This window comes from Lutra lutra, chromosome 4, assembly GCF_902655055.1.
Source record: "Lutra lutra chromosome 4, mLutLut1.2, whole genome shotgun sequence".
Classification (NCBI taxonomy): domain Eukaryota; kingdom Metazoa; phylum Chordata; class Mammalia; order Carnivora; family Mustelidae; genus Lutra; species Lutra lutra.
Genome location: NC_062281.1, coordinates 46866591 through 46891303, shown reverse-complemented (window position 1 = coordinate 46891303; position 24713 = coordinate 46866591). Strand labels below are relative to the sequence as shown.

The 24713-nt window shown below is 36.4% G+C and overlaps 1 protein-coding gene across 4 annotated transcripts in view; it reads left to right on the top strand.

Moving 5' to 3' along the window:
• Positions 1–9260: 9260 nt before the first annotated feature.
• The window catches only part of RIPK2 (receptor interacting serine/threonine kinase 2), a 41019-nt gene continuing 25566 nt past the window's right edge, over positions 9261–24713 (top strand). For 2 of the 4 annotated variants that reach the window (XM_047726721.1, XM_047726722.1), the window contains exons 1-5: positions 9261–9675; positions 13396–13549; positions 15579–15734; positions 23107–23264; positions 24152–24201. In XM_047726721.1, the coding sequence (XP_047582677.1) occupies positions 9503–9675; positions 13396–13549; positions 15579–15734; positions 23107–23264; positions 24152–24201 (691 nt within the window). In that variant the 5' untranslated portion in view covers positions 9261–9502. The remainder of the gene's footprint in view (positions 9676–13395; positions 13550–15578; positions 15735–23106; positions 23265–24151; positions 24202–24713) is intronic. The other 2 variants (XR_007126753.1, XM_047726720.1) reach the window with 1 other exon arrangement.

Sequence of the window (24713 nt, the reverse complement as noted above, 5' to 3'; positions counted from 1 at the left end):
TATAAACAAATAAGTTACAGCAGGCATAGGAGATATAATAAAACAAAACTGACTGGCACAGCTAGATCCCCAAAGGCAATCTGGTTACTCTTTGCCCATTTTCCCAATTTCCATGTATAAGATTAAGTGCTTTATTATATGAATGAAAGTGTTACATCAATTACCTGATCCCTTTCCTTTATGTTAGTCAATGGAGAAATCTTTATTGAGCTCCCCACAGATGGGTAATTTTAGAAATTGTGTTAACAGGAAAACATCTAAAGTGAATAATTGCTAAGCCTCTAAAAACTGTTACTTCTTCTCTTGGAACTTCTGGAAGGTAGGAAATACTCCATGTTTTTTTATATATGCCTAGCACAGTGCTTCCCCTCAAGTGACACTAAACTAGAATAAAGAAATTCTTAAAGCAGAGCCTTGATTCAAAACTGAAATTAATTAATGTGTCCCGATTCATGAAGCATTTCCACATCTGTTACCTCATTCATTCCTCTTATAACTCCTATGAACAACAGCAAGTTTCAGTAAAGGTATACAATATGGGTAGTAAAAGAGAGACAGAGCTTGAAACCAAGCACATATTATTAGCATGTCTTTATATGTGGTTAAGGCCAGTCACAATTATGCAAAATTAAAGCCTTTGGCCATTCACCCACAAATTATAGATAAGACATAACACACTCATATTATGGAACTCAATTCTTAAAAATTTTATTGCCCCAGAGTGTAGCAGAGTACAGATTTGACTCACTAACGGCTTTTGCTCCCTTATATCATGCAGGCCCATGAGTGGTCCTGAAAGACATGGTTTTCATTCCCAGACCTTGTAGTCTTCTCTAAATGTACAAAAAACTTCTAGGAACCACATTTTTCCTATCTGTAATACCAAAATGATCCCTCCCTTTGAACTGCACCTTCAGATCACCTCTTTCCATCTTTTCCCAATCATTTATATTCTGCAAAATAATAGTGATTCATCATTCATTACCTGTCTAGCAACTGCCACATTTTAGAATGAGTATTACTGAATCTTCTTAAGTATTTCTGTTAAATATTTGTATGTTTATATATATGTACACTCTGCTATGTCTCCAATGTAACATTTAATAACTGAGGTATCTCAGGCATTTAGTTCAGATGTGCCATTTGAGTACTAAGTAAAAATATACACAATGCATTTTTTTTCTAGTGTTCATCAACTAATAACAGATTATATGAAGAAAGATGCAAATTTCTTATATTTGGCTTGTTATATTTGTAGGTCATAGCTTTACTGTAATTCTATGATATATATCAAAGACTTAATTAAAGAGAGCTTTCTGATGCAATGAACTTGAGTTAAACTGTCTGCTTAACCCAGTTCTATCACCTTCTACTTGTAATACTTGAGGCAGGAACTCTACTCTTAGGCTCAGTTTTTCCATCTTTAAACTGGGAATTGTTGAGTAAGACACTTACCACCACTCCCCCATCCCAGTATTTCCTTCCAGGAGAAGAGTTCTTTTATTGGAATAACATATCTGACCTCTTGCTGTACCATCTATCCCCAGTACTGCTTCCTAGAGGAATAAGAGTATCTTGCTTGATTGGTGAGTTTAGGAATATAGTAGCTCATTCCCCTTCCTCTTCCTTTTCTCTTTGGAATCTACCTGCCTTCAGAGAGAATACATTCTGCCTAACTCCTACTGTAATACTACCTAGATGGGTGCAGGCCTCAGTTTGTTCTTCCTATGATTAAGTGGGTACAAGATTAGCAAGCCCACTTGCCCATTATCTCTAGAAAGTGTTCTCCAATTTTAGAATAAAGTAGGTATTTTGGTCTCCATCCCCACTGCTCTTTTGCTTGCTTCTCAGTTGGCCCTGATCTTTGAGTAAAGAATGTCATTTATTAGTCCCATTATATCTATCAGTAGGGATAATAATTAAAACATTATCATCACCTTTTTCAGTAGCAATGTGGAGAATTTATCTTTGTGTGTCCCATATCATATATCAAAGATCCATTCACATCATAGACATTCAATAAATGTTGGATTAAATTGTTAGTATGTAAAAGAAAAATCAAATTATACTCAATGGAATTAGTTCCACAAATCTGAAGTTATTCCTAACAGTAATTGTTATTAAAGAGATACATCGACACTTTACAATTACTAGATTGAACTGCTTTAAAAGATATTCTTGCTCACATATAAAATAATTCTTCATATAACAGTATGTTGACTTTACCATATCATTCACACTCCATCTCTCAGCAGTCTAATAGCACTTTGTGAGAACAGTTGAACAGATTCAGAATGCAACCATATAATTTTCTTGGTTCAGATCCTGGCTCTGCCACTTAATAGCTGTGGGACCTTACACAAGTAATTAACATCTCTGTACCTCAGTTTCTACAACAAAATGAGAATAACAACATCATCTAATGCATAGTACTATTGAATGAGTTATTATATGTAAATTATTTAGAAGAAGGGCACCTTCAGCTCAGGTCATGATCCCAGGGTCCTGGGCTGGGACCCTGTATTGGGCTCCCTGCTCAGGGGGAAGCCTGCATCTCCCTCTCCCACTCCCCCTGCTTGTGTTTCCTCTCTCTGTGTGTGTCAAATAAATAAATAGAAAATCTTTTTAAAAAAATGTTTAGAAGGGTGTCCGACACATAGCAAACATTAATAATGTTCTGTTATAGCTATTGTTGTTGTTGTTGTTGTTTTAGAAATTCAGTACCTGATGTCCATACCCACATAATCCACAAAGAACTTGAAAGATAACATTATGGAGATTATGACCAGCCAGAGTCTCTTCCTCCCGAGTTCTGAGCTCTGAAATAACACCAACACCATAGACAAGTCACTAGGGAAATCAGAGGAGCCAGCTCTCTGAGATGCAGATAGTGAGGACTTCTGGCTGGGTAATAATTGCTCTATGAACTTGTTAAGGTCCTCTAGTCAAAAACCACCAGGAGCACATCTACAGTTCTATAACGCTGGGTGTATTGACTCATTGCAAGGAGAAGAAATGTATACCATGGGGAACCATGGGGTATCTCAATGATGTTAGAAAAAACGTATTGCAGGACTTGACCTTGTGTTAGGTTATTTAGGGGAACATTGAAGAAAACAGACATCTTTCCCACATTGGATGTTGTCTGGAAGAGTAATTCTCTGATTAAGGATCTTAATAATTCTTATCTGTGAGAGGAATGAAGTTAAGCTAAAGTAATAAGTAAAAAAGTTGCAGTCACTCATTACTAGCCAGGAAAGGGGATATTTACTCTTTTCTGATTTGGACAATGTTCTTACTTCTGTCTGTTCAGACATGATTGGGAAAAGGTCTTATTATTTGTCTTGCGTCATTACAGTCACAAAACAGTCTTGTCTGAGGTTGTTGTTAAATGAAAGTGCTTATACTCAACATAAGAACTTTGCAGATTCCCTGAGAGTGTCTGGCCAGCTCCCAGTTAATAGGGGCTGCCTTTCACTTTCTTGAACTAGATGAGAATGTTTTGCTTGAAGGGCAGGGCTGGCCAGGAAAAGAACAACTATTATTATTACTTATACATATTGACAGGTTTCTAGTTTATAAAGTCCCTTTATAGGCATTGTATAACTTGAGCCTCTCAGAACAATCCTGGGAGATTGCACAACTGTAGGGGCCCAATTCATAATGTATTCCATGTGACTGGCACCGCCCCAAAGTGACGAGTGACTTTTGGAGTTGTGCAATAAGGCTGCTGCATTCTTCTTTATAATTTATGAAAACTGAGTCAGAGAAGCTTCTTGAGTATTCTTTATTTCCTAATAAACCCTAGAGTTCTCTCTGGCAACCTGCTCAGCTGCTGACGTTTATCCTTGATTCAGTCATAGTTTCCCCTTCCAGACAATTTCTTCAGCCTGTTCTGTTATAACCTAGACTATACTGGCTACCAAATAAAAAGAATCTTCTCCTTCTTCTACAACTTTGTCTGTGCCTTCCCAAAACAGGATGATAAAAAGGTGACTAACTTAAAACACAATCACTTCCTAGAGAGCAAGAGGGGAGGGGGGAGCGTGTGTGCGTGTTGTGTGTGTGTGTGTGTGTGTGTGTGTGTGTGTGTGAGTTGCCTAAAAAGTTAATATACCATAGTATATGTTGCTTGCAATGTCAGAATGGCAGATGGAAAAACGATTTTGAGTTCTGAAGAAATTTTAAAAAGCAGAATATCCTACTAAATGCAGAGGCTGAAATTTTTAAATGCAAACTGAGGTGCTAATAACATTATCTTTCCACAGTCTTGGAAACCTACCAAGTAAAATGTCAAAGGAAAATGGAATTCCCCATGAAGTGTCCCTTAATAGTGAACTTTTTTGTCCAGGACCATCTTTTTGAAACTGGGAAATTCCCTCTTGCTACTAAATTTCTCTCCTGAAACATTATATAAACTGAAACCGAAAATGGAATACTCTACTGATATAAACAGGCAGTTCCCGGAAAGACTGCAGGCTTTGACTCAGATTTGCTCAGGAAATCCTGTCACAGTAATTCACAAAGTCAGTGACTCTGGGCAATTCATCTAACATCTTTTTCAATAAGTTACCATGCATTCTTCTCTCCTCTATTACTTGAGAATACCTTGGATATTCTACCTCATGGAACATGATAGCAAGGGACTTGAGGCATGATATATCCACTCCTCAGTCCCTTGTCCAAATGCTATGAAATAGCACCAAAATCCCTAACTCCACCCACTAGCAATTTGCACTTTTTGGCAAACAAGTTTCCTTGCATGGAATACTTCCAAAGATTTTGGTTGCTGATCAACTTACTCTGGATGATCACAATAATCCTTCAGTCTTTCTAAAGGACTACTGTTTCTTTAGCCACATAACTCAGATCATGCTGATATGGAAAAATCTGAGTCAGATTTAACATACTAATTGAATGTTTTCTGCCAAATTATGCTTTATTTGCACTTTTATTTTTTTTTAAGATTTTATTTATTTATTTGACAAATAGAGAGTACAAGTAGGCAGAGCGAGAGGGAGAACCAGACTCCCAGCTGAGCAAGGAGGCCAATGCGGGACTCGATCCCAGGACACTGGGATCATGACCCAAGCCAAAGGCAGCCTCTTAACACACTGAGCCACCCAGGAGCCCCTATTTGCACTTTTAAAAACTTAACAAAAAGGGGCACTTGAGTGGCTCAGTCAGTTAAGCATCTGACTTGGGCTCAGGTCATGCTCTCAAGATCCTGGGATGGAGCCCTGCCTTGGGCTCGCTGCTCAGCGGGGAGTCTGCTTCTTTCTCTGCTCCTACCCACTGCCCCCCACTTCATATTGTCTCTCTCAAATAAATAAAATCTTTTAAAAATAAATAAAATAAATAACTTAACAAAAAATAAAATAAATCTTACTAATATGATTTGTTTCAATGAGCAAATAAAAAAAGCTATAATCGAGGCTATAATCTAAAATGTGAAAAAATAAAAATAAAAAATAAAAAATAAAAATTCCTAAAGCTTTACAATCTAAGTGAAAAACATTTTCTATGTAGTAATTTATTTGGTTAATGAATGAAGAGGGGTTTCTAGTAGTTACCTCTAGATTCTGAACTTGATTTGTTCTGGTCCACATTTTGTTGAATTGAAAACACAGAGGGGAATGAAAATAGCATTTATTGAGGGTATGCCACATACTAACCATTTTATATTCATTATCTTACTTCATATTCATAAAATTTGTTAGAGCAATAATTGCACAAAGGGAGAGAAGAAGCCTTAAAGAATTTAAACGTAACTGCCCAAAGTTATGCAGTTCATAAACAAAGAAGCAGAAAACTGAAGTCGGATATTTATAATTCCAAACATCTCACATAGATAGTTAGAGAAAAACAAGCAAGGTGAACAGAGTATAGTATGAAACTAATTATATAAAGTGAGAAACATAATATACATCCACATATATATTTTATATTTAAACCTATTAGCTTTCTACTGAAGTATACCAATATACAGAAAAATGCATGGTAAGTGTAACCTCAAAGACTGTATATGAAGTGAACACACCCATGTAAATGGCACCTAGAGTCTAGGTTCTAGATCAAGAAACAGAACATTACTATCACCCCAAAAGTCTCCTCATGCCACTTCCTAGTCACTACCCTTCTCCCTACGACAGAAGACAGTATCCTGATTTCTAAAAGCATAGATTAGTTTTATTTTTGTACTTAATAGAAATAGACTCATAAAAATATATAGTTTTGTCTGATTTTTCCATCCAATATTATATTTGTGTGATTCATCAATATTGTTGTACATTGTCTAATCTCATGGCTGTTTGGTGTTACATTGTATAAATGTGCCACAATTTATTTACCCAATTCTACAGTTGATGGGTATTTGGATAATTTCCAGTTTGCAGCTATTATAGATAGCATGGCTCTGAACACTCTAGCATTTGCATATACATGTTCACATGCCTAGAGGAGGAATTGATGTGTCATAGAATCTGCCTAGCCACAATCTTTTTTTTTTTTTTTTTTAAAGATTTTATTTTATTTATTTGACAGAGAGAGATCACAAGTAGACGGAGAGGCAGGCAGAGAGAGAGAGGGAAGCAGGCTTCTTGCTGAGCAGAGAGCCCGATGTGGGACTCGATCCCAGGACCCTGAGATCATGACCTGAGCCGAAGGCAGTGGCTTAACCCACTGAGCCACCCAGGCGCCCGCCTAGCCACAATCTTAATAGAAACTGCTTTACAGTTTGCAAAATTGGTTCTACCAACTGACACTCCCACCAGCAGTGTAGGAGAGTTCCAATTGCTACAAATCCTCACCCACACTTGGTATAATCTTTTTAATTTTTAGTTAATATTTGTATAGTGGTATCACACTGTGGTTTTAACTTGTAGTTCCCTGATAACTAACAGTGTTGAGCACTTTAACTCCTTCATTTGCTATTTGCTATTTAGATAGCCCCTTTTGTTGAGGTATCTAGGTCTTCTGCCTAGTTTCCCATGGGATCATCTGTTTTATAGTTTTAAATGTTGAACCATGTGCATATATTACTTATTTTTTTAGCACTGTAATTAAAATATGACTTTTATAGAGTTCTATGCTTCATCCTCTTTCCTTCTTGGAAATTTATAATATACTAATATTACAAGAGCTCTGAAAAGTCACCTTTTTCACCATCACCAGTTTGTAGAAATGTTGTTTCTGGTTTTATATAATTTTTATTTCTCATAGAATTAATAATTGCTCTTCACTTAGATTTTTGTAAGTTCTCTCTACAATTTTATCACATATTTCATTAGATCTATCAAACATCAATATAATTTGCCCAAAACTCAAAATTAGATAATCTATAAAATCAATTACTTTAACTAGTCTTTCCCTTGGAATCTGGCATTTCCCTGCTCCAATGAAAAAAGGTTGCTCTCCAATTCTGCCACTTCCTGGGGTTTACCTTCCCACACTCTGGTCCTGTTTTCTGGATCCCATGTATTTCTCTTTCTTGATTTATTCCCATGTTTTGTTGGAGCACATCCTCCAGTATCTTTCTTTAAAAAAAAAGAAAGAAAGACAAGGAAAAAGGTGGATGGAAGGAATTGAAACATTTTCATCTTTGTATATGTGAAAACATTTTTATTCTGCCCTTATACTTAACAGTTTGGCTGACTATAGAATTGTAGGTTGAAAGCTACTGCCCTTTAGAATTTGAAGAAATTTCATTTCACTGTGTTTTAACAAAGAAGTGTTATTGTTGAGAAATCTAATGCCATTCTAATCCCATCCCTTTATTCTTGTTTCTTCTTTCTGAAAACCTGTAGAATCTTCTACTTGTTCTTAGGGTTCTGACCTTTTTAATGATGTGCTTACGTATAGGTGTTTTTTCATTCACTGAAGATACTTGGTGGCCCTTTCAATATGGAGACCCCTATCGTTTGATCGTGCCAAAATTTCTTGAATTATTCTTTTGGTCATTTCCTCCCCTCCTATTTTTAGTTCTTTTCTGGAACTCTTTATTAAAACTGGAAAATTAAATGAATGAAAGGGAAAAGTTTTCTGAGCACTTTTTGTAGCAAAAAGTTTATTAAGCAATAAAGTACAGAGTATTAGACCATATCTTTAAAACTAAATCTTTTATTTTAAATGATCAAAATTTTAAAATACAGTGTTTCATCACAACTTCCTAGTATTGTAAGAGTAACACTGCCACTCTCATTTCAGGCAACACAAAAATACAGGAAACATTTTTTTCTCTGCTGACAGAAATCCCCCACTTATGTCAGGCATTCCTTATTACTGTGGCTTTAGAATTCATTAAAATGCCTAGTATGGACTTGGTATTGTATACATTGTTTGCACTCATTCTACAAAATAATCAAGTAGAAAGGTGTTTGTTCTAAGGTAAAAAACAGAAAGATGTTTGGTTGTTTGTGGTTAAAAATGAAATGCATTCCTCACAGACCTATGAGAAACTAAATTTTTTCAGTCTTACCTGGAATCAGAGGGACTGATTCCTTTCAAGTTTATTTTCCAGTCTCCAAATAGTTAAGGACACAAAAGGGAAGAGCAGAGGAGCACGAACAGGAGCTAAACACCAACACTTCTTAACAGAGTCAGACTCTGACAGGGTTTATCACCCACCTCTCACTCCTACTCACCTGGAAGTGAGGGATGATTGAAGTCCAGGTAGGCAGGTTAATTTACACCCTACCTGACTCGCTAGGCATCTGGGTGCCGGGCTCTCAAAGTCACCACCACACCCACCCCTCACAGCGCTTCTCGCGCAGGCGCGGAGTCGGTAATCCCAAGCCCCCACCCACAGCCCTCCATCTCTGGCTCTGGCGACTCCCCCCACCGCTAGCGGCTCAGAGGAAATTCCTCTGTGGTGTGAGAACACGTTGACCAAAATCGGACAGCAGGCTGCTGACAGGATTTTTTTTTTTTCCCCTCAGAGAAAACTTTTCCAAACCTGGAAGTTGTGGAGAGAGAAGAGAAAATGAGCGTCCCTGGCTCCCTTCCCCATCCCTAAATCCCGCCTCAGCCCCGCGGGTGTCGCCCAGAGCGTGGGTGCCCGCGAGGCGGGCAAACCCGGGCACAGCCGAGAGCCAGTGAGGAGGGCCGCCGGCCGGGGCCCCTCTCCCCGCCCCAGCGTCCGCCGCTTTCGTCGCCTGAGAAGTTTCGGGAGGGAGGAGCCCGGACTGTCCGGCTCGGGTGGGAGGGCCAGGTCTGGGGAGGAAGCTCCTCCTCTCCGCGGTAGCCCGGGTAGAGTAAACTTCGGTCCCCAGAAAAGAAAAGTCCGCTCCGGCTCCAGAAGCAGCAGCTGGCGGGCGGCATGGGCTGCCTCGTGACCTAGTGTCCCGCCGCGGGAAGTGCCTTGCCGCTCCAGCTCCAGCTCCAGCTCCCGCACAGGGGGGCGGGTGCGAGCGCCCGAGCGCAGCCGACGAGCCCCGGAAACCGCCGAAGCGGCGGGCACACCCAGAGCGGGCCTGCGGCCTGAGCGCCCGCGCGGTTCGCGACCATGAACCGGGAGGGTATCTGCAGCGCCCTGCCTACCATTCCCTGCCACAAGCTCGCCGACCTGCGCTACCTGACCCGCGGCGCGTCAGGCACCGTATCGTCCGCCCGCCACGCAGACTGGCGCGTTCAGGTGGCCGTGAAGCAGCTGCACATCCACACCCCGCTGCTCGACAGGTAGGACACCCCCGCGAAGTCCCGAACATCAGCCCCGGGCCAGCGGGCTCTGGATCCCAAACGGCGGCTACGCTTGGGGGTCGGCCCCGCCTCTCGTCACCTCTGGGCAGCCCTTCAAGCCTAGGGGCTTGCATGGTGGGGAGAACTGGCTTCTCTGAAGATGCACCCTTCGCATTCCTCTGCTCCTCTCTTCTCTCCACTGCCCTCGCCTTCTCCGTCCCTCTTATTCCTGGGCTTCCTCTCTCCCGACACAAAAGTCAGGGTGTTTCGGTGTGGGCCTTTGGTTGTTTTTGTTTTGTTTGTGGTTTGTGGTATGGTCATGAAAGTGTAGATACCAAACTCAATTTGGTCTAGTTTCTCCTGCCTCTCTCCCAGCGAAGCCTGTCCCCAGAGAAGTGTATTATTTTGCTGACAATACAGTGAATCAGAAGACAAGTAAACTTAAGACCAGAAATTTTTTAATGTCTCTCACGTCCTGAACAATTTCCGTGCACTGTCTGGGTTTTAAGGGAAAGTTAGTATTAGTTTCTGTTTCCAGAAAAACATTTCAGTCCTGTCCCATTGATTTACCTCTGATCGAATGTATCAGTCAGTGGGTCTAGTCATTAGTCTTGTGTATTTGCCTTCCAGTAGAGGTTTAACTAGGCCCTGCATTCAGTCCTTGGTGAGTTAACATCCATGATTGCAACACTCTCTTCTCCTCCTCCTATATTTAACGTCAGAATTCATCATGGTGGGTGCCTGATTGGTCAGAGGCTGTTAGTATCCAGTGTCAGATAAATTCCTCAGCTTCAGCCCTGCCAATGTTACTGGACTTTCATCTGCCTGTAGCTTTCCTTTGCTGTCTTGCTATCAGGCTTGGGTGGGCCAGATCTCACAGTACATTGGGACACCCCTGGAGAGTGTTCCCACTTTTTGTATATCATAATCCAGATCTACTGATAGAGAAGATGTGGTGTCTGTTTCACATGGGCCTTGAGTTCTGTGGAGCAAGTGCTGGGCGAATGTGCAGATGTGTATGTAGTCAAGTTTGAAGGGTGGTGGTTGGTTAGAAAGGCTGAAAATATTTTAGCATCAGCTATGTAAATTTATGGATATCTAACCCAAATGGGCCCTTTAGGTATTCTAAAGCAAGTTGATCTTCCCATTTTGGATGCTGCTCCTCTAACCCTTTCTAATCTCATTAACAATATTCATAACCTAAAATTCTTAAGGAAAGTGGTGGAAATTCTGTTGTCAAAGATGTCAGGAGGACAAGCTAAAACCTCTGGCATTACTGCATCAGGTTCTTTCTCCCACCTGTTACCTAAGATGTTAACATTAGCAGTATTCATGGAATCTGAACATAGAACTAGGCTATGCAGTTGACTCACAGGGTGTCCGTTTCCTCACTTATAAAGTGGGAATAATAAATGCATGTACATGGGCTCTGGTGTGGAAAAGGTTTGCATTGTTCTTTGACACCATCTGGATGAAAATAAGTTTATGTGCAGTTACACGTTCTTATTTTAGTGATCAGTGAGTCATTCCCTGTAATCTGACTTCTGCCCAATGAGTGGCCCTTCCCCAACAGTCTCCTCTTTATGTGTAGTTGTGTCTGATTGGTTTTTCAAACACGGTGTGGATGACATAACTGTTTTGTGACTGAAATTTTGATTTGGGTATTTTGGTGATATATCTGTGAAAGCTGTATTTAACTTATTTGTTTTTAAAAATATAAAATCCATTTTAGACCTATTTATTTTTGGCTTTTTCTGTTTTGCCACTCACTCAGTCTTCCTGAAATCTGAATTCAAGAAGTTTCCTTGATCCTTTCCTTTCTTTGATCAAGCAGTGGAATGGAAAAAACACAGGCTTTGGAGTGTCACAACTACAGTTCAAATCTGACTCCAACCCTGCCACTTAATGTTGGCCTATTAGAAAATTATTTATCTGAGCCTCAGTGCCCTCATATAGAGTGCGTTAAGGTAACCAACTTTAGAGGGTTGGTCTTCAGATGATAGTACATATAAAGTGGCTGACACGTGATGCGATCACAGTAGAAGGAAGAATGCCTGATATTCTTAATGAGAGATAGCACAAGTATATTAAATATCACTGAGACTTCACCAGCATCCTCTCTCTATGGTTTTTTTTTTTCTTCAGTGTATCCAGAAATCTTTAAGTCCATTCTCTGTCTCCCTGTAAGTGCTAACAATAAGATGTAGTTCTTATTGACCTCCATCTCTTACTGTTTCAATTTAGGGAAGATAAATTTAATTAAAACGGGTCTCATAAACTGAATAATAGGTGGCCTCACAGTTTAAGTATTAAGCGGCTGAAGAACAGGGAGAAGGAAAAAGCTGTTTACTTTATGTCCGCTTGTAACTCTTGAATTTCAAAACATAAATATATGATCTATTTAGAACATAAGTAACTAAGATTTTTGCTTTATTTTGCCTTTTGTTTGCTTTTAGAGCAAACCTCATAGTCTGGTGTGGAATGTCTGTTGTTTTCCTATTTCAACAGCCATTCATCCAGAGCTTGAGTGGTTTAAGCACCAACTAATCATCATTATTTGCCCAATAAATATCATTGCTTACTGAATAAACTTTCTGTTCTGTTATTGCTGCTACCAACACATCTGTCCATGGTAAAAAACCAGTGATATCTCCAATTCCCTTGCTTTTTTTTTTTTTTTAAATATGTCTATCTTAGTTACCACCACCTGGGCGTTCTATTCAGCTAGTGTTTTTCTTTCCATTTTCACTGTGACCTTTATAGTTTTAGACTCTCATTGCTTCACATCTTTAATTAGTATTATAATATTCTAATACCTGACTTTCAAACTCTGTCCATTTCTGCTGATCCAACATCCTTCTGCTAAGTTAATAATCCTAAAAGTTTGTTCTGCTCATATCATTACCTTTCTCAAAAACCTGCAATCACAATTTGGTAACTACCAAATAGAGTGTAAATATCCTTTCCTGACTTTAGGGCTCTGAGATGAGGCTCTAGCCTACCCTATTCACCTTCATTCTTTTCACATGCTCTGTTAGGTATCCTGATTCATATTAAACAATCTACAGTTTTCCAAACACAACCTTCACTAGTAACTTCCTAGAATACATTTGATACATATCTATTAGATATCTACCAGGTACCGGGTACTGTTTCAGGTCCTAAGGACATGCAGATGAGAGAGAAAGGTGAAGTCTTTTCCTGAGTTCCATTGTATAATTTCTAAGCATTTTTGACCCTTATGCAACTATTATCATCTAGTCATTTAAATCTATAACATTTAAGTTTATTATTTAAATGTCTGGAAAAAATGCACAAGGTATGCAACCATGAAATTTAGTATAATACTCTAATCAAATATAATCTAGTACAACATACTGTAATTAGTTCAAACAGCAATAATTCTAATATCGATGTACTTTATAAACTTACTCAAATACTGTGTCCTTTCCCATTCCCAGGAAAGTATAATAATAACCTGTGTATACAGCACTTTTTTCTGTCAGTGGCTCAGAGAAGTTATTATAGTCTCTAAACAGACCTGTGGAATGTATATAGGGTGGATATTATCTACTTTAAATATGAAGAAACTAAGGGACAGAGAAGTTGCATAATTTACATGAGGTCAATTAATAGGAAAAAATCTAGTCTTAATGTTATAGGCATGATTATTGTATATTTTTCATTACTTTGAAATAATTATACATTTTCTTTCTTTAGTGAAAGAAATGATGTTTTAAGAGAAGCTGAAATTTTACACAAAGCTAGATTTAGTTACATTCTTCCAATTTTGGGAATTTGCAATGAGCCTGAATTTTTGGGAATAGTTACGGAATACATGCCAAATGGATCATTAAATGAACTCCTACATAGGGTAAGTATTGTGCATTTTTAGTAGCTATAATTCTGTTATTCAAGCTGTCTGGTGTTTTGGTTTTACATATGATCAGATTATTTGGAGAGATGTAGATGACTCAAAAGAAGAATAATGGAAAACAATTACAGTGGTAAAGTTGGACACTTTATGGCTTCTTTTGTGTTGTTAAAAATACCAGGGATTCAGGCCCTGCATTCTGTAGGACTGAGGTTATTTTGCTTAGGTTACTGATCCTGAGGTTTAAACTGAATTCCAGTAACTACATGTATATATACAGAGGTAGGGGAGGCAGAGAGAAGAGACAAACTCTGTACACTGTCCTATTAGTTAAGCTAGATTTTATTTTATGTTAAAAACAATTTAGGATTCAAATTAAATGTTTATAATACCAGTTCATAAAGTTCTGAATAGACCAAGTAAGTCTGTCTCTGAATACCAAATATATTGGTTTTTCCAATGATAGACAATGGCATGAGCCATTTACCTTTTTATCCAGGTACTAGTTATTCTGGATTTGACTGTGAATCCCATCAGTGAGCAAACTGGAGGGATGGGCCCTCATTCTTATCAGTAAGGAAATTTGTGGATCCTTAGTGTCAAATTGTGTGTATTCAACTATTGTTGTTTGCTTGAGCTTATATTATTAATACTATATGCAACCTGCAGTTTCTCCAGAAATCTTTTTTAAATCATTTGGTCTGTTTTGTGAGTGTTAGTTTAGTTAAAACCTGGTAACGTGATCTGTAAAATCCAGTTAGTGGATGCTCCTAAATTCTGATCCCTCACAGTGTTCTGTAAGCAATAAGAGAGAATGTGTGCCACTGTCAGCCACTCATGTAGTGACTTCCTCTTTATTTCAAAGTATATCACTATTTATGATAGACCACCTGAGACAAGGAGAGATTATAGTAACTGATGTCTGTGTATAAGATTTGTATAACTAACACAACAATCAAGATACAAATATTACTTAAGCAAAATTTTATTTTTTAAAAAATGAATATAAATATAAATTCTGATATTTTCTTCTCACACCCCAGTACCCATTAGATACTCTGATGCCCAAAATTGGAGCCCATTAGAAATTAAAGAGCCTCCTTCAAGGGACTCCCAACACCTAGAAGGAATCATAATATATAGAGTGTTCTTCTACCTCTGTCTCCCCAATCAAAAGCCTCTATGTGATACTATACTGCACAGAGGTCTTATGACTCTTTTGAACTACATAATTTTCAGAAGAAATTGTTCTAAGTATGTTCATTCTCCTGGGAAGGTACACTGACTTCTATGTTCAGATAGTTCAGATGAATATCACTTGTAAGTACCAGGATATGTAAAACATTATATTCTAAATATATCTGTATTGTATACACTTAAAAATGAAGATGATCTTTTTCTCTTTCACAAAGGCAAAACTCCCAAAGACTAATTTTTCAAGCTAGAATATAAAAATTATATGATAAGAAGTATAGGATATTCATGCTTATTAATGAATATAATGTCATAATTTTAATTGATGTAATGATTATTATAATAAGGTATGATTTTATATCAATAGGAAACTTAAATTATGAATTTTGAATTGATGGCTTGGTATGTACTAGAAAGAAATTTTCTGTGTATGTGTGTGCGCACACGCGTAGGTAAGTTACTTCATATGAACCATAGAATAAGAGATAGTTGTGAATATAGACAAGTGTTTGGGTATTACACAGAAAAAGAAAAAAATTGAAAACTATGTTAAATGAAGAAAGAAGAGCCAATACCATGTAGTTGTATTACTAACATAAATTAAAAGAAAATATCAGTACTATAAAGTCATTATTATCTTTTCTAAAATTGAGGAAATTAAAATATACATGAATGTTAATGTCAAATTGATACCATGATACTATGTAATAAAAATGAACATATGTCTTGACCTTTTTTTATACTGTATTTCCACATGGAATATTTAATTTTCTAAGTGGAAATTTAGTGAATATGGTCACTTATTTTCATTTTGTTTATTTTCATGTATATGAAGAAAACAGAATATCCCGATGTTGCTTGGCCACTGAGATTTCGCATCCTGCATGAAATTGCACTGGGTGTAAACTACCTGCACAATATGAATCCTCCTCTACTTCATCATGACTTGAAGACTCAAAATATCTTATTGGATAATGAATTTCATGTTAAGGTAATTACTTATGGTTTTAAAGACTTTTTAGTGTTTTTTTCTCTACCTAACCAATTTAATATCCTCTCTGTTTTCCATAGCCTATAATTCTTTTCTTCATTGTCCTTTCTTCCATCTACAGAGGCTTATTTATTCCTAGGCTCCAGAGATAGATAGAATTATGGTACAAAATACAAAGTCATTATGTCCTTAACTGAAATTATCAAATAAGCCTTTTTTTTTGCAGTTATTATAGATTCACAGGAAGTTGCAGAGGTAATACACAAGAAGGTTCATGAACCTGTCGCTGAGTTTCTACCAGTGATTACATCACACATACAATTTCAATTACACGTACAATTACAATTCAATTACATGTACAATTACAATCACACAGTACAATTTCAAGTCCAGGAATTTGACATTGGTACAATGCATGTATATAGTTTCTGTGTTGCTTTAGCACATATGTGACCATCACAGCAAGCAAGATACAGCACTGCTCTATCATCATAAATATATTACTTATACTACCCCTTTATGTTCACACTCATCTCCTCCCCTTCCACTATCCCTAACCAATGACAACCACTGATCTGTTCTCCATCTCTATGATTCTGTCATTTGGAAAATGCTGTATAAGTGGAATCATACCATGTATGTGGTATTTTGAGATTAGCATTGTCTACTTAGCATAATACCTTTGAGATCCATCCAAGTTGTTGCTTATATCAATAGTGGTTCTTTTTTATTGGTAAATGGTATTTCATGGTATGTGTATACCAAAGTTGTTTAATCATTGACCAACTGAAAGGTATTTGTATTTTTTCCAGTCTTTGGCAGTTACAGTAAAACTCCTACAGACAGTCCTGTGCAGCTTCTTGAATGAGCATAAGTTTTTGTTCCGTTAGCTAAATGTCCAAGAGTGCAACTGCTTGATGAGGGTGTGTTTAGTTTTTTAGGAAACTGCCAAACTATTTTTGAGGGGCTATACCTTTGTACATCCTACCAGCAATGTATGATTGACCTGTCTTTTCCATATCCTGACCAGCATTTGGTATTGTCACAGTTTTTTATTTTAGCACGTAATAGGTGTATAGTGATAGCTCATCAAAGTCTTAATTCCATTTCCTAATGGCTAATGATGTTGAACACTTTCTCATTTGCTACCTATATATCCTTTTCAGTGAAATGTCTCTTCATGTCTTAAGCCCATTTCCTAATTGGACCCTTTGGATTTTTATTATTGGGTTTTTAGGGTTCTTTAAAATTTTTAGATACAAGTTCTTCATCAGATATGTAGTTCACAAATATTTTTTACCCTTTGGTAGTTTGTTCTTTTCATCCTTTCAACGGGATCTTTCACAAAGAAAAGTTTTAATTTTGATGAAGTGCAATTTATCGGGGTTTTTTCCTTTATGGTGATTCTTTGCTGTCATATTTAAGTAGCCTTCATCAAGCCATAGGTATTGAAGATTTTCTTCTGTGTTATCTTCTAAAAGTTTTAGAGTCTTATGTTTTACATTTAAATCTAGGATCCACTTTGAATTAACTTTTGTAGAAAGCATAAAATTTAGGTGCCTAAAGGCACCAGATGTAGTAGTGATTTCATAGTTTACCCTGTATCTAACTAACAACAGCAAATAAAAAGTAGTTGCTAAGTAACTAATACTAAATATAACTCACTTTATTTTTATGTTATTTTGCTATACTTCTTATAATAATATATGTAATTGGAGATTACTGTAAATGCCAAAAAATGTTCAAAGAAAATATAACAAGGAAGTTGGAACAATAGAAAATACAAAAAATGTGAGAAAAGTTAAATAAAAACAAAACCTCTGTTAGAAGCACTTCATCTCCCTAGAATAAAATGGGAGGGGAAAGGGAAAAAAGCAAGCTGCCATCTCAATAATACTAAAAAAAGAAACTGATCAACATATTTTATCAGCTATAACCACATAGGTGGAAGTGCCTTAATGGTCAGTAAGTCCCTGGATGCTCACTATAATAGTCCCTTGTCTCCCAAGGCAGTTAGTCTATGACAGGGGAGTCTTAATATCCATACTTAAATTATTGTGACATTTTCTTATATGATCAGTTGAAACGCCTTCCCTTTGTTTTCATCCATGGGTCCTAGTTCTATTCTTTGTGATAAACTGAATAAGTCCAATTCTACTTCCCATATGACGGTCCTGTCAATGTTTGCAGATGGCTATAATCTCCCTGTCCCTCACATACACTTGTGTTTTGTCCTTCTCTCTTTTGAACATCCTTAGTTCTTCAGCCAGTTTCCTCATTACATTGGTTTTAATCGCAGGTGCTATCCAGATGCTTCAGTGTTAAACCTCTGTTCAACTTTTATCCTCACAATGAAAAAAAATACTCCTAATATGACCTTATGAATATAGACTTGAATGGAAGTGTCATTTCCCTGGTCCCTAAAACACTTTAGTACTTAATGATTCATTGGCTTGGGGAGGGGGGGCGTGGTGATCATATCACAACATTTAAATTAGGCTTAGCATCAACAAGCCCTGAGAGGTTTTTTTATTCAGGTTTTATTACTTAAGCCACATCTCCTTATCATGTACTTTGCAGAATATTCTTTGAACATGATCAGATTTAATTTTGTTAGATTTGAGTGATCACTTCAGCCTCTTAAGATCTTTTTCAGAATTACTTCTGTAGATCAAGGGTTTTAACTTGTCTCCCAGCTTTGTGTCATCCTCAGATTTAATTAGCTAGTTTTTGTATCTTTAAGTCATGATTAAATATTAACCAGTACTCGGATCAGAGCCACACAACATGGTGCTTAGAACCTCCCTCCAGGTCAATATCAATCCTTAATTAGCACTTTTGGAGAATAATCACTAATTTTGTGTGGAATACTTATGAAAGAACTGTGATACTGCCCGTATTTCTCCATTTTGTTCTTAAGAATACCATCAGAAAAAAGAAAAAAATGTAATCAGGAGACCTTGCTTGACTACTTTTCCAGTTCTCCTCCTGGCTTATTCCCTCATCTTCAGAGTGGCTTTCCCTGATGACCCACCCAGTTCCTCTGTGTCTTTGTACCTTGATTTATGCTTCTTCATATTATTTTTCACCATTCATCATAATATTTTTATTAATGTCTTTATTAATGTGTTATTGTGTTTATTAATGTGTTTATTGACTCTCTCCCCAATTAGAATATAAACTCCATGAAGACTGAAAATTAGTCTATTTTATTAACTGACACCTGCTCAGCACATGCCATACTGAAGCATTAACTAAGTATTTGTTGAATAAACAAATGAGTGAATTCCATATCTTCTATATATACCAGATAGGCCTGATAATGTAATGGTCAAGCATGTTATTATAAAATAACAAAGTGTATAATATGCAAGTAACAAAGTATAATATGCAAACTGTTTTAACATTTAATTTTTGACAGTACTACTACTGTCAAAAAAGGAAATGAAATTGGTCATAATTTTAGTCAGTAAATATTTATGGAGCAGCCATGACATTGTGCCAAGCTCTTGAGATATAGCACATGAGACCTGAAATTAACCACTGGTAAGTTATTATTTGTTTTTCATGAATTCTTGCTGGCATCCCTTATATTAAGTTTTCTAAATTTTTTAAGCAGGGATTAAAATGTCTACCAATAGTATTTACCAATAAGTAGCTATGCAAAATCAACATTTTTTTCCTTTTTGAAAGTTAAAATGGCATTTACTCTTCTCATATCCTATAGTGCCTCTCCATTCTTTCCCACAAAGAACACTAATAGCACCATGGAGGTATTTCTAAGTATTCTCAATAACCTGAAATATATATAAAATAACCTGAGATTTGCACTTTTTAAACCTTTCAGTGTCCTTGGACACTTACTTTCTTCATCTCAGTCTGGAAACTATAGTTAACAGAGTAAATAGAGGCAAAGTAATAGGTAATGATTCCTACTTTCTTCTTTCCACTGACCAACAAGGTATCCTTGGTCTTTGATATGAACAGAATTTAGAATAGTTTGACTTTGTTTAGTTTTTGTAATTTTTATTAATTTTCATATATACAGAGCTGTGACCTTTCTAATACTATTCTTATAAATAAGCAACATTCTTTTACATGCATCCTATGTGTCTCTATTTTTTACTATAATTTATAAATGTCCCTTTAAAGTCAAAGTTTATCACCAACCATGAAAAAGTAATGGTTATTTAATCTACCTATCTTCTTGGAAAGGCCTTTAAATGAAGTGCAAAATATCTTTAAAAATACTTAACGTGGGGCTCCTGGGTTAAAGCCTCTGCCTTAGGCTCAGGTCATGATCCTGGGGTCCTGGGATTAAGCCCCACGTCGGGCTCCCTGCTCAGCGGGGAGCCTGCTTCCCCCTCTCTCTCTGCCTGCCTCTTTGCCTACTTGTGATCTCTGTCTGTCAAATAAATAAATAAAATCTTTAAAAAAATAAAAAAAATAAAAATACTTAACAAAATTAAATGGAAGTTTACATCTTGCTACCATTTTCTGAAATAAGTTTTCTCACTGGAATGCTGACCAGAATCATAGTATCTGAAAGAAAAATATTTACTCTGATTAAGGTCAACTGAGACTTTTCTACTTTAAAAAGAATACATTCAGGGGCGCCTGGGTGGCTCAGTGGGTTAAGCCGCTGCCTTCGGCTCAGGTCATGATCCCAGGTCCTGGGTTCAAGCCCTGCATCGGGCTTTCTGCTCGGCAGGGAGCCTGCTTCCTCCTCTCTCTCTGCCTGCCTCTCTGCCTACTTGTGATTTCTCTCTGTCAAATAAATAAATAAAATCTTAAAAAAAAAAATAAAAATAAAAATAAAAAGAATACATTCAGTTTGGTTATCTATCAAGTGTCCATTAGTGCACCTTAGATACCAATGAACTAGTGATAGGCTTTTTTGGAATGAAAATATTTATATGTGCCATATTCACTTTCTCTGCTATTTTCAGGCCGGTGTGGGAACCAGAATACTTCAGGTTTATTCTTCATAACTTCTTACATGATAACTTTATAGTTTTGTAGATAAGGATAGTATATGTAAATGAAAATAGCTATCCTAATAGGGTGAGAGGATCATGGATGATTTTTATGAGTAGTGTGTTTTAATTTCCTCTGATTTTATAAAATCATCTTTTTAGTTAAAAAGAAAGCCCTTAGCTTCAAAATGCATGTTAAGATCTTGTGTAGAATGGGAAGGTTTTTATTCTCTGTCTTCATGGCTGAATGATAAATTTATCAAGACCTTCAAGAAATCATGGAATTCTTTTTCCTTCCCTCACTTTATCCACTTTTATCCTTCTGTTGAAGATTCAGATTTAATAAGTCATGCCTTTTATAATGGTATTATTTATAACAGAGAAAGGGGAGAAATAGGGGCACCTGGGTGGCTCAGTGGGTTAAAGCCTCTGCCTTCAGCTCAGGCCATGATCCCCAGGATCCTGGTATCAAGCCCCACATCTGGCTCTCTGCTCAGCGGGGAGCCTGCTTCCCCCCCTCTCTCTGCCTGCCTCTCTGCCTACTTGTGATCTCTGTCAGATAAATAAATAAAATCTTCAAAAAAAAAAAAAAGAAGAAGAAGAAAGGGGAGAAATAAAGTACCATGTGAAAACCAAACAAAATCAGCTCATAGATTTCTGATTAAGGTTTTTAGGTCAGGTTTGAGAATAAAGATGAAGATGTTGGTGAAGGAGCACATAAGGAAACAAGCTCAGGAACACATTTTCTACAGTACTGTATTTAAACCAACATTTAGCCCAGGAATTTGCAAATTATGGTTCAGGTATAAGGTGAGACCACATCTCAATTTTTTTTTTTTTTTTAGCATTTTTCACTTGTGGCATAAAAGTAAACTCTACTTATCATAATAATGCTTACTATTCTAGTAAATGTGCAATTGGAGTGCTGGTTTTGGGTTTTAGAGGGTAGGTGGGAAGAACAGATAGTATTGAATGAGAGCAACTTGTATACAAAACATTAATAATATTAACACATATAGATCACTTATTATGTGATAATGTTCTGAATGCTTTGCTTAGAATCAGTCATTTAATTTTCTCACTGCAACCCTGCAATATAGACAGTGTTATTATCCCCAGTTTGCAGGTGGGTGATCACACAGAGGCACAGAAAAATTTAAAACTTCCTCAAGTTCACACACAGTTAATTAAGTGGTAGAATTGGAATATAAATATAATACAACTTTAGGCTCTACAACCTGTGTTCTTAGCCATGTGGTGTATTGCCTTTGAGAATCCAGCTTAGCTTTTCATGTATTGGCACCATGTTTTCTCTTGGTCTTTTCTATTTTTTTTCTTAGACTTACCCTTTTATTTTAATAATGTATGGAAAAATGTATGTATATAGTCTGCCCCCTCCCTTAGAGTAATATTTTTTAATATCAAATTCATCTAAACACTAAACAAATTTTCTCCTATTAAAACTAGTAAAAATGTAAGAGTTAAATAATTGAAACACAAATGGTGTGCTAAATAGAGTTCATTTCCCTCTGTTGACTCTAACTTATGCGGTGTGAAGATCGAAGTAATTTAAATTAAGTGTTTTTAATTTAAAGATTTACTACACCCTTTGTCCATTAAATACTGTTTCTGTTCTTATATGTTGTCTTCCATTTTTTTAAAAATAAGGAACCTTTTAAATAGGGAATTATAAGATGTGTATCATCTACACAAAATTTACAAGTGAAGCAAAACTGTAAGCGATATATCAAAACTATAGAATGTCACCAATAATTCTTAGGCATTCCTTATCATGGACTTAAATATGCTCTATATGCTAAATAAACAACAGATATGATTCTTTTAGTGGTAGGCATAAATCGTATAATAATGACCTATACTATATTGGAATTTTACTTGCTTCAGAATTTAAGGTTGCTATTTTTAGGGCATTGTAAATAAGAACATATAAACCTGAAGTTGCAAGCAATGCCCAGTTGCAATCATATTGGATACCAGTAGTTTCGCACTTCTGTGGGGTGTAGGAGAATTTTGAAAGCACATGCTGTAAAACTACTTATCTTAAAAAGTAATGTTTGACATATATGCTCATTCAGAATTTAAGACAAAAAATACTCTGGTTTAATTTTTCAAAACTCGGTCTCCATTTCAAAATTTGTGACATTATGCTGAACTTCAAGTCAGTATGCATTGCTTCAAGAGTTACTGGGTTCAGTACTCTAGAGTTTAATGTATTAAGAAACTGATAGAATATGTAGAAATTAAATATTTATATAGAACATTTCCTCTGGTCTCATACCTAAATACAATGAATATAAACAAAGACAGTTCTTGGTTTGTTTGTTTTTTTAAAGAAAAAATTTTAAAATTCAATTATTTACTCTTTTCTCTTACAGATTGCAGATTTTGGTTTATCAAAATGGCGTATGATGTCCCTCTCACAATCACGAACTAGTAAATCTTCACCAGAAGGAGGGACAATTATCTATATGCCACCTGAGAACTATGAACCTGGACAAAAATCAAGAGCCAGCATCAAGCATGATATCTATAGGTATGATATGTTACTTTCGCTCAGAGTTAACCTTGTCTAAAAACAAGATTGATTGGAATTTTGAAGCTTCATTTTATTTTCTTTTAAATTTTATTTATTTGAGATAGAGCACAAGTGGGAGGAGAGGCAGAGGGAGAAGGATAAACAGAGTCCCCACTGAACAGGGAGTTGGATGTGGGGCTCCATCCCAGGACCCTGGGATCATGACCTGAGCTGCAAGCAGATGCTTAACTGACTGAGCCACCCAGGTGCCCCAAATCTACATTTTAATGCATAATCTTTAGTCTTCTCTCATAAGTATGGTAAAATAAAGTAGAGACCACAGTGGTTAATATTTTTCAAATTAAAGATGCCTTGCTTTAAGCCACTTCTACATCCTTGAAAAAATTTGAAGCATATCTTATTGTCCTGTCAATTTATAATATAGGACTAAAAGGTTTTTATCTTATGTGACATTGATGGAGGAGGAAGGAAAATAGTGTGGTTAACATTTAACAATACCAAAGGAGACAATACTTAGACCAAAAAAAAAGTTAACAGAATAGGGCTACATGAGACCTATTTGCTCTGTTTTGTATGAATCATAGAATCATATAATTAGAGGTCATTAAGAATCATCCAAAAGAAGTTATCCTTGCCTATAACTTCAAATTTTTATTACAGTAATTTGCTAATTTTTCAAATTGAATTAATTCCCTTTCAGAACAAAATTGTATATATACATTAATCACTTTGATTGTGTATGGTCATTCTTTATACAGCATTTTGCTGCCTTATTACTTGCAAAAATGATATCTCCACAGTCACCTTTTAAAATCAGTGCTCTTTTAGTTTATTATGTATAGTTAGTTTATACTGTCCTGTATGTATATTTTTATCTTAAACAGCTATGCAGTGATCATGTGGGAAGTCTTATCCAGAAAACAGCCTTTTGAAGGTAAATTTACTTTCACTTCCTTACTCTAGATGATACCATTTTGGTAGGCCATATCCAGAACTACCTAAATAAAGCCCATCTTGTTTTAAAAATGCCTACCATGCATTTTGTGGAAAACACACTATAAAAACATAACAATTTATCAATTCTGAATCCACTGTATATTGGAAACTGTACTAGAGTAAGGGTTAGAAAAATGTAGATTCTAATTCTTGTTCTGACAGTAATTAGCACTGTGATCAAGCCACTAAATCTCTTGAGTCTTCATTTCTTTTTTATTTGCAAAATGAAAATTTTAAATTTTTATTTCTTAGATTTGTTCCAGCTATAAAACTCTTAATTTGAAAATTTAATGTTTCTTCTATAACAAACAAGAATAATTTTTAAGTTCTCTGATAACACTGTCCATTTCTTTATTTTGAGGATTATATAGGTCAGTTTGCTGTGTAATAATCTCAGAAGCTCAGTAGCTTACACAATAAACATATGTTTCTCATTCACATTAGATGTGA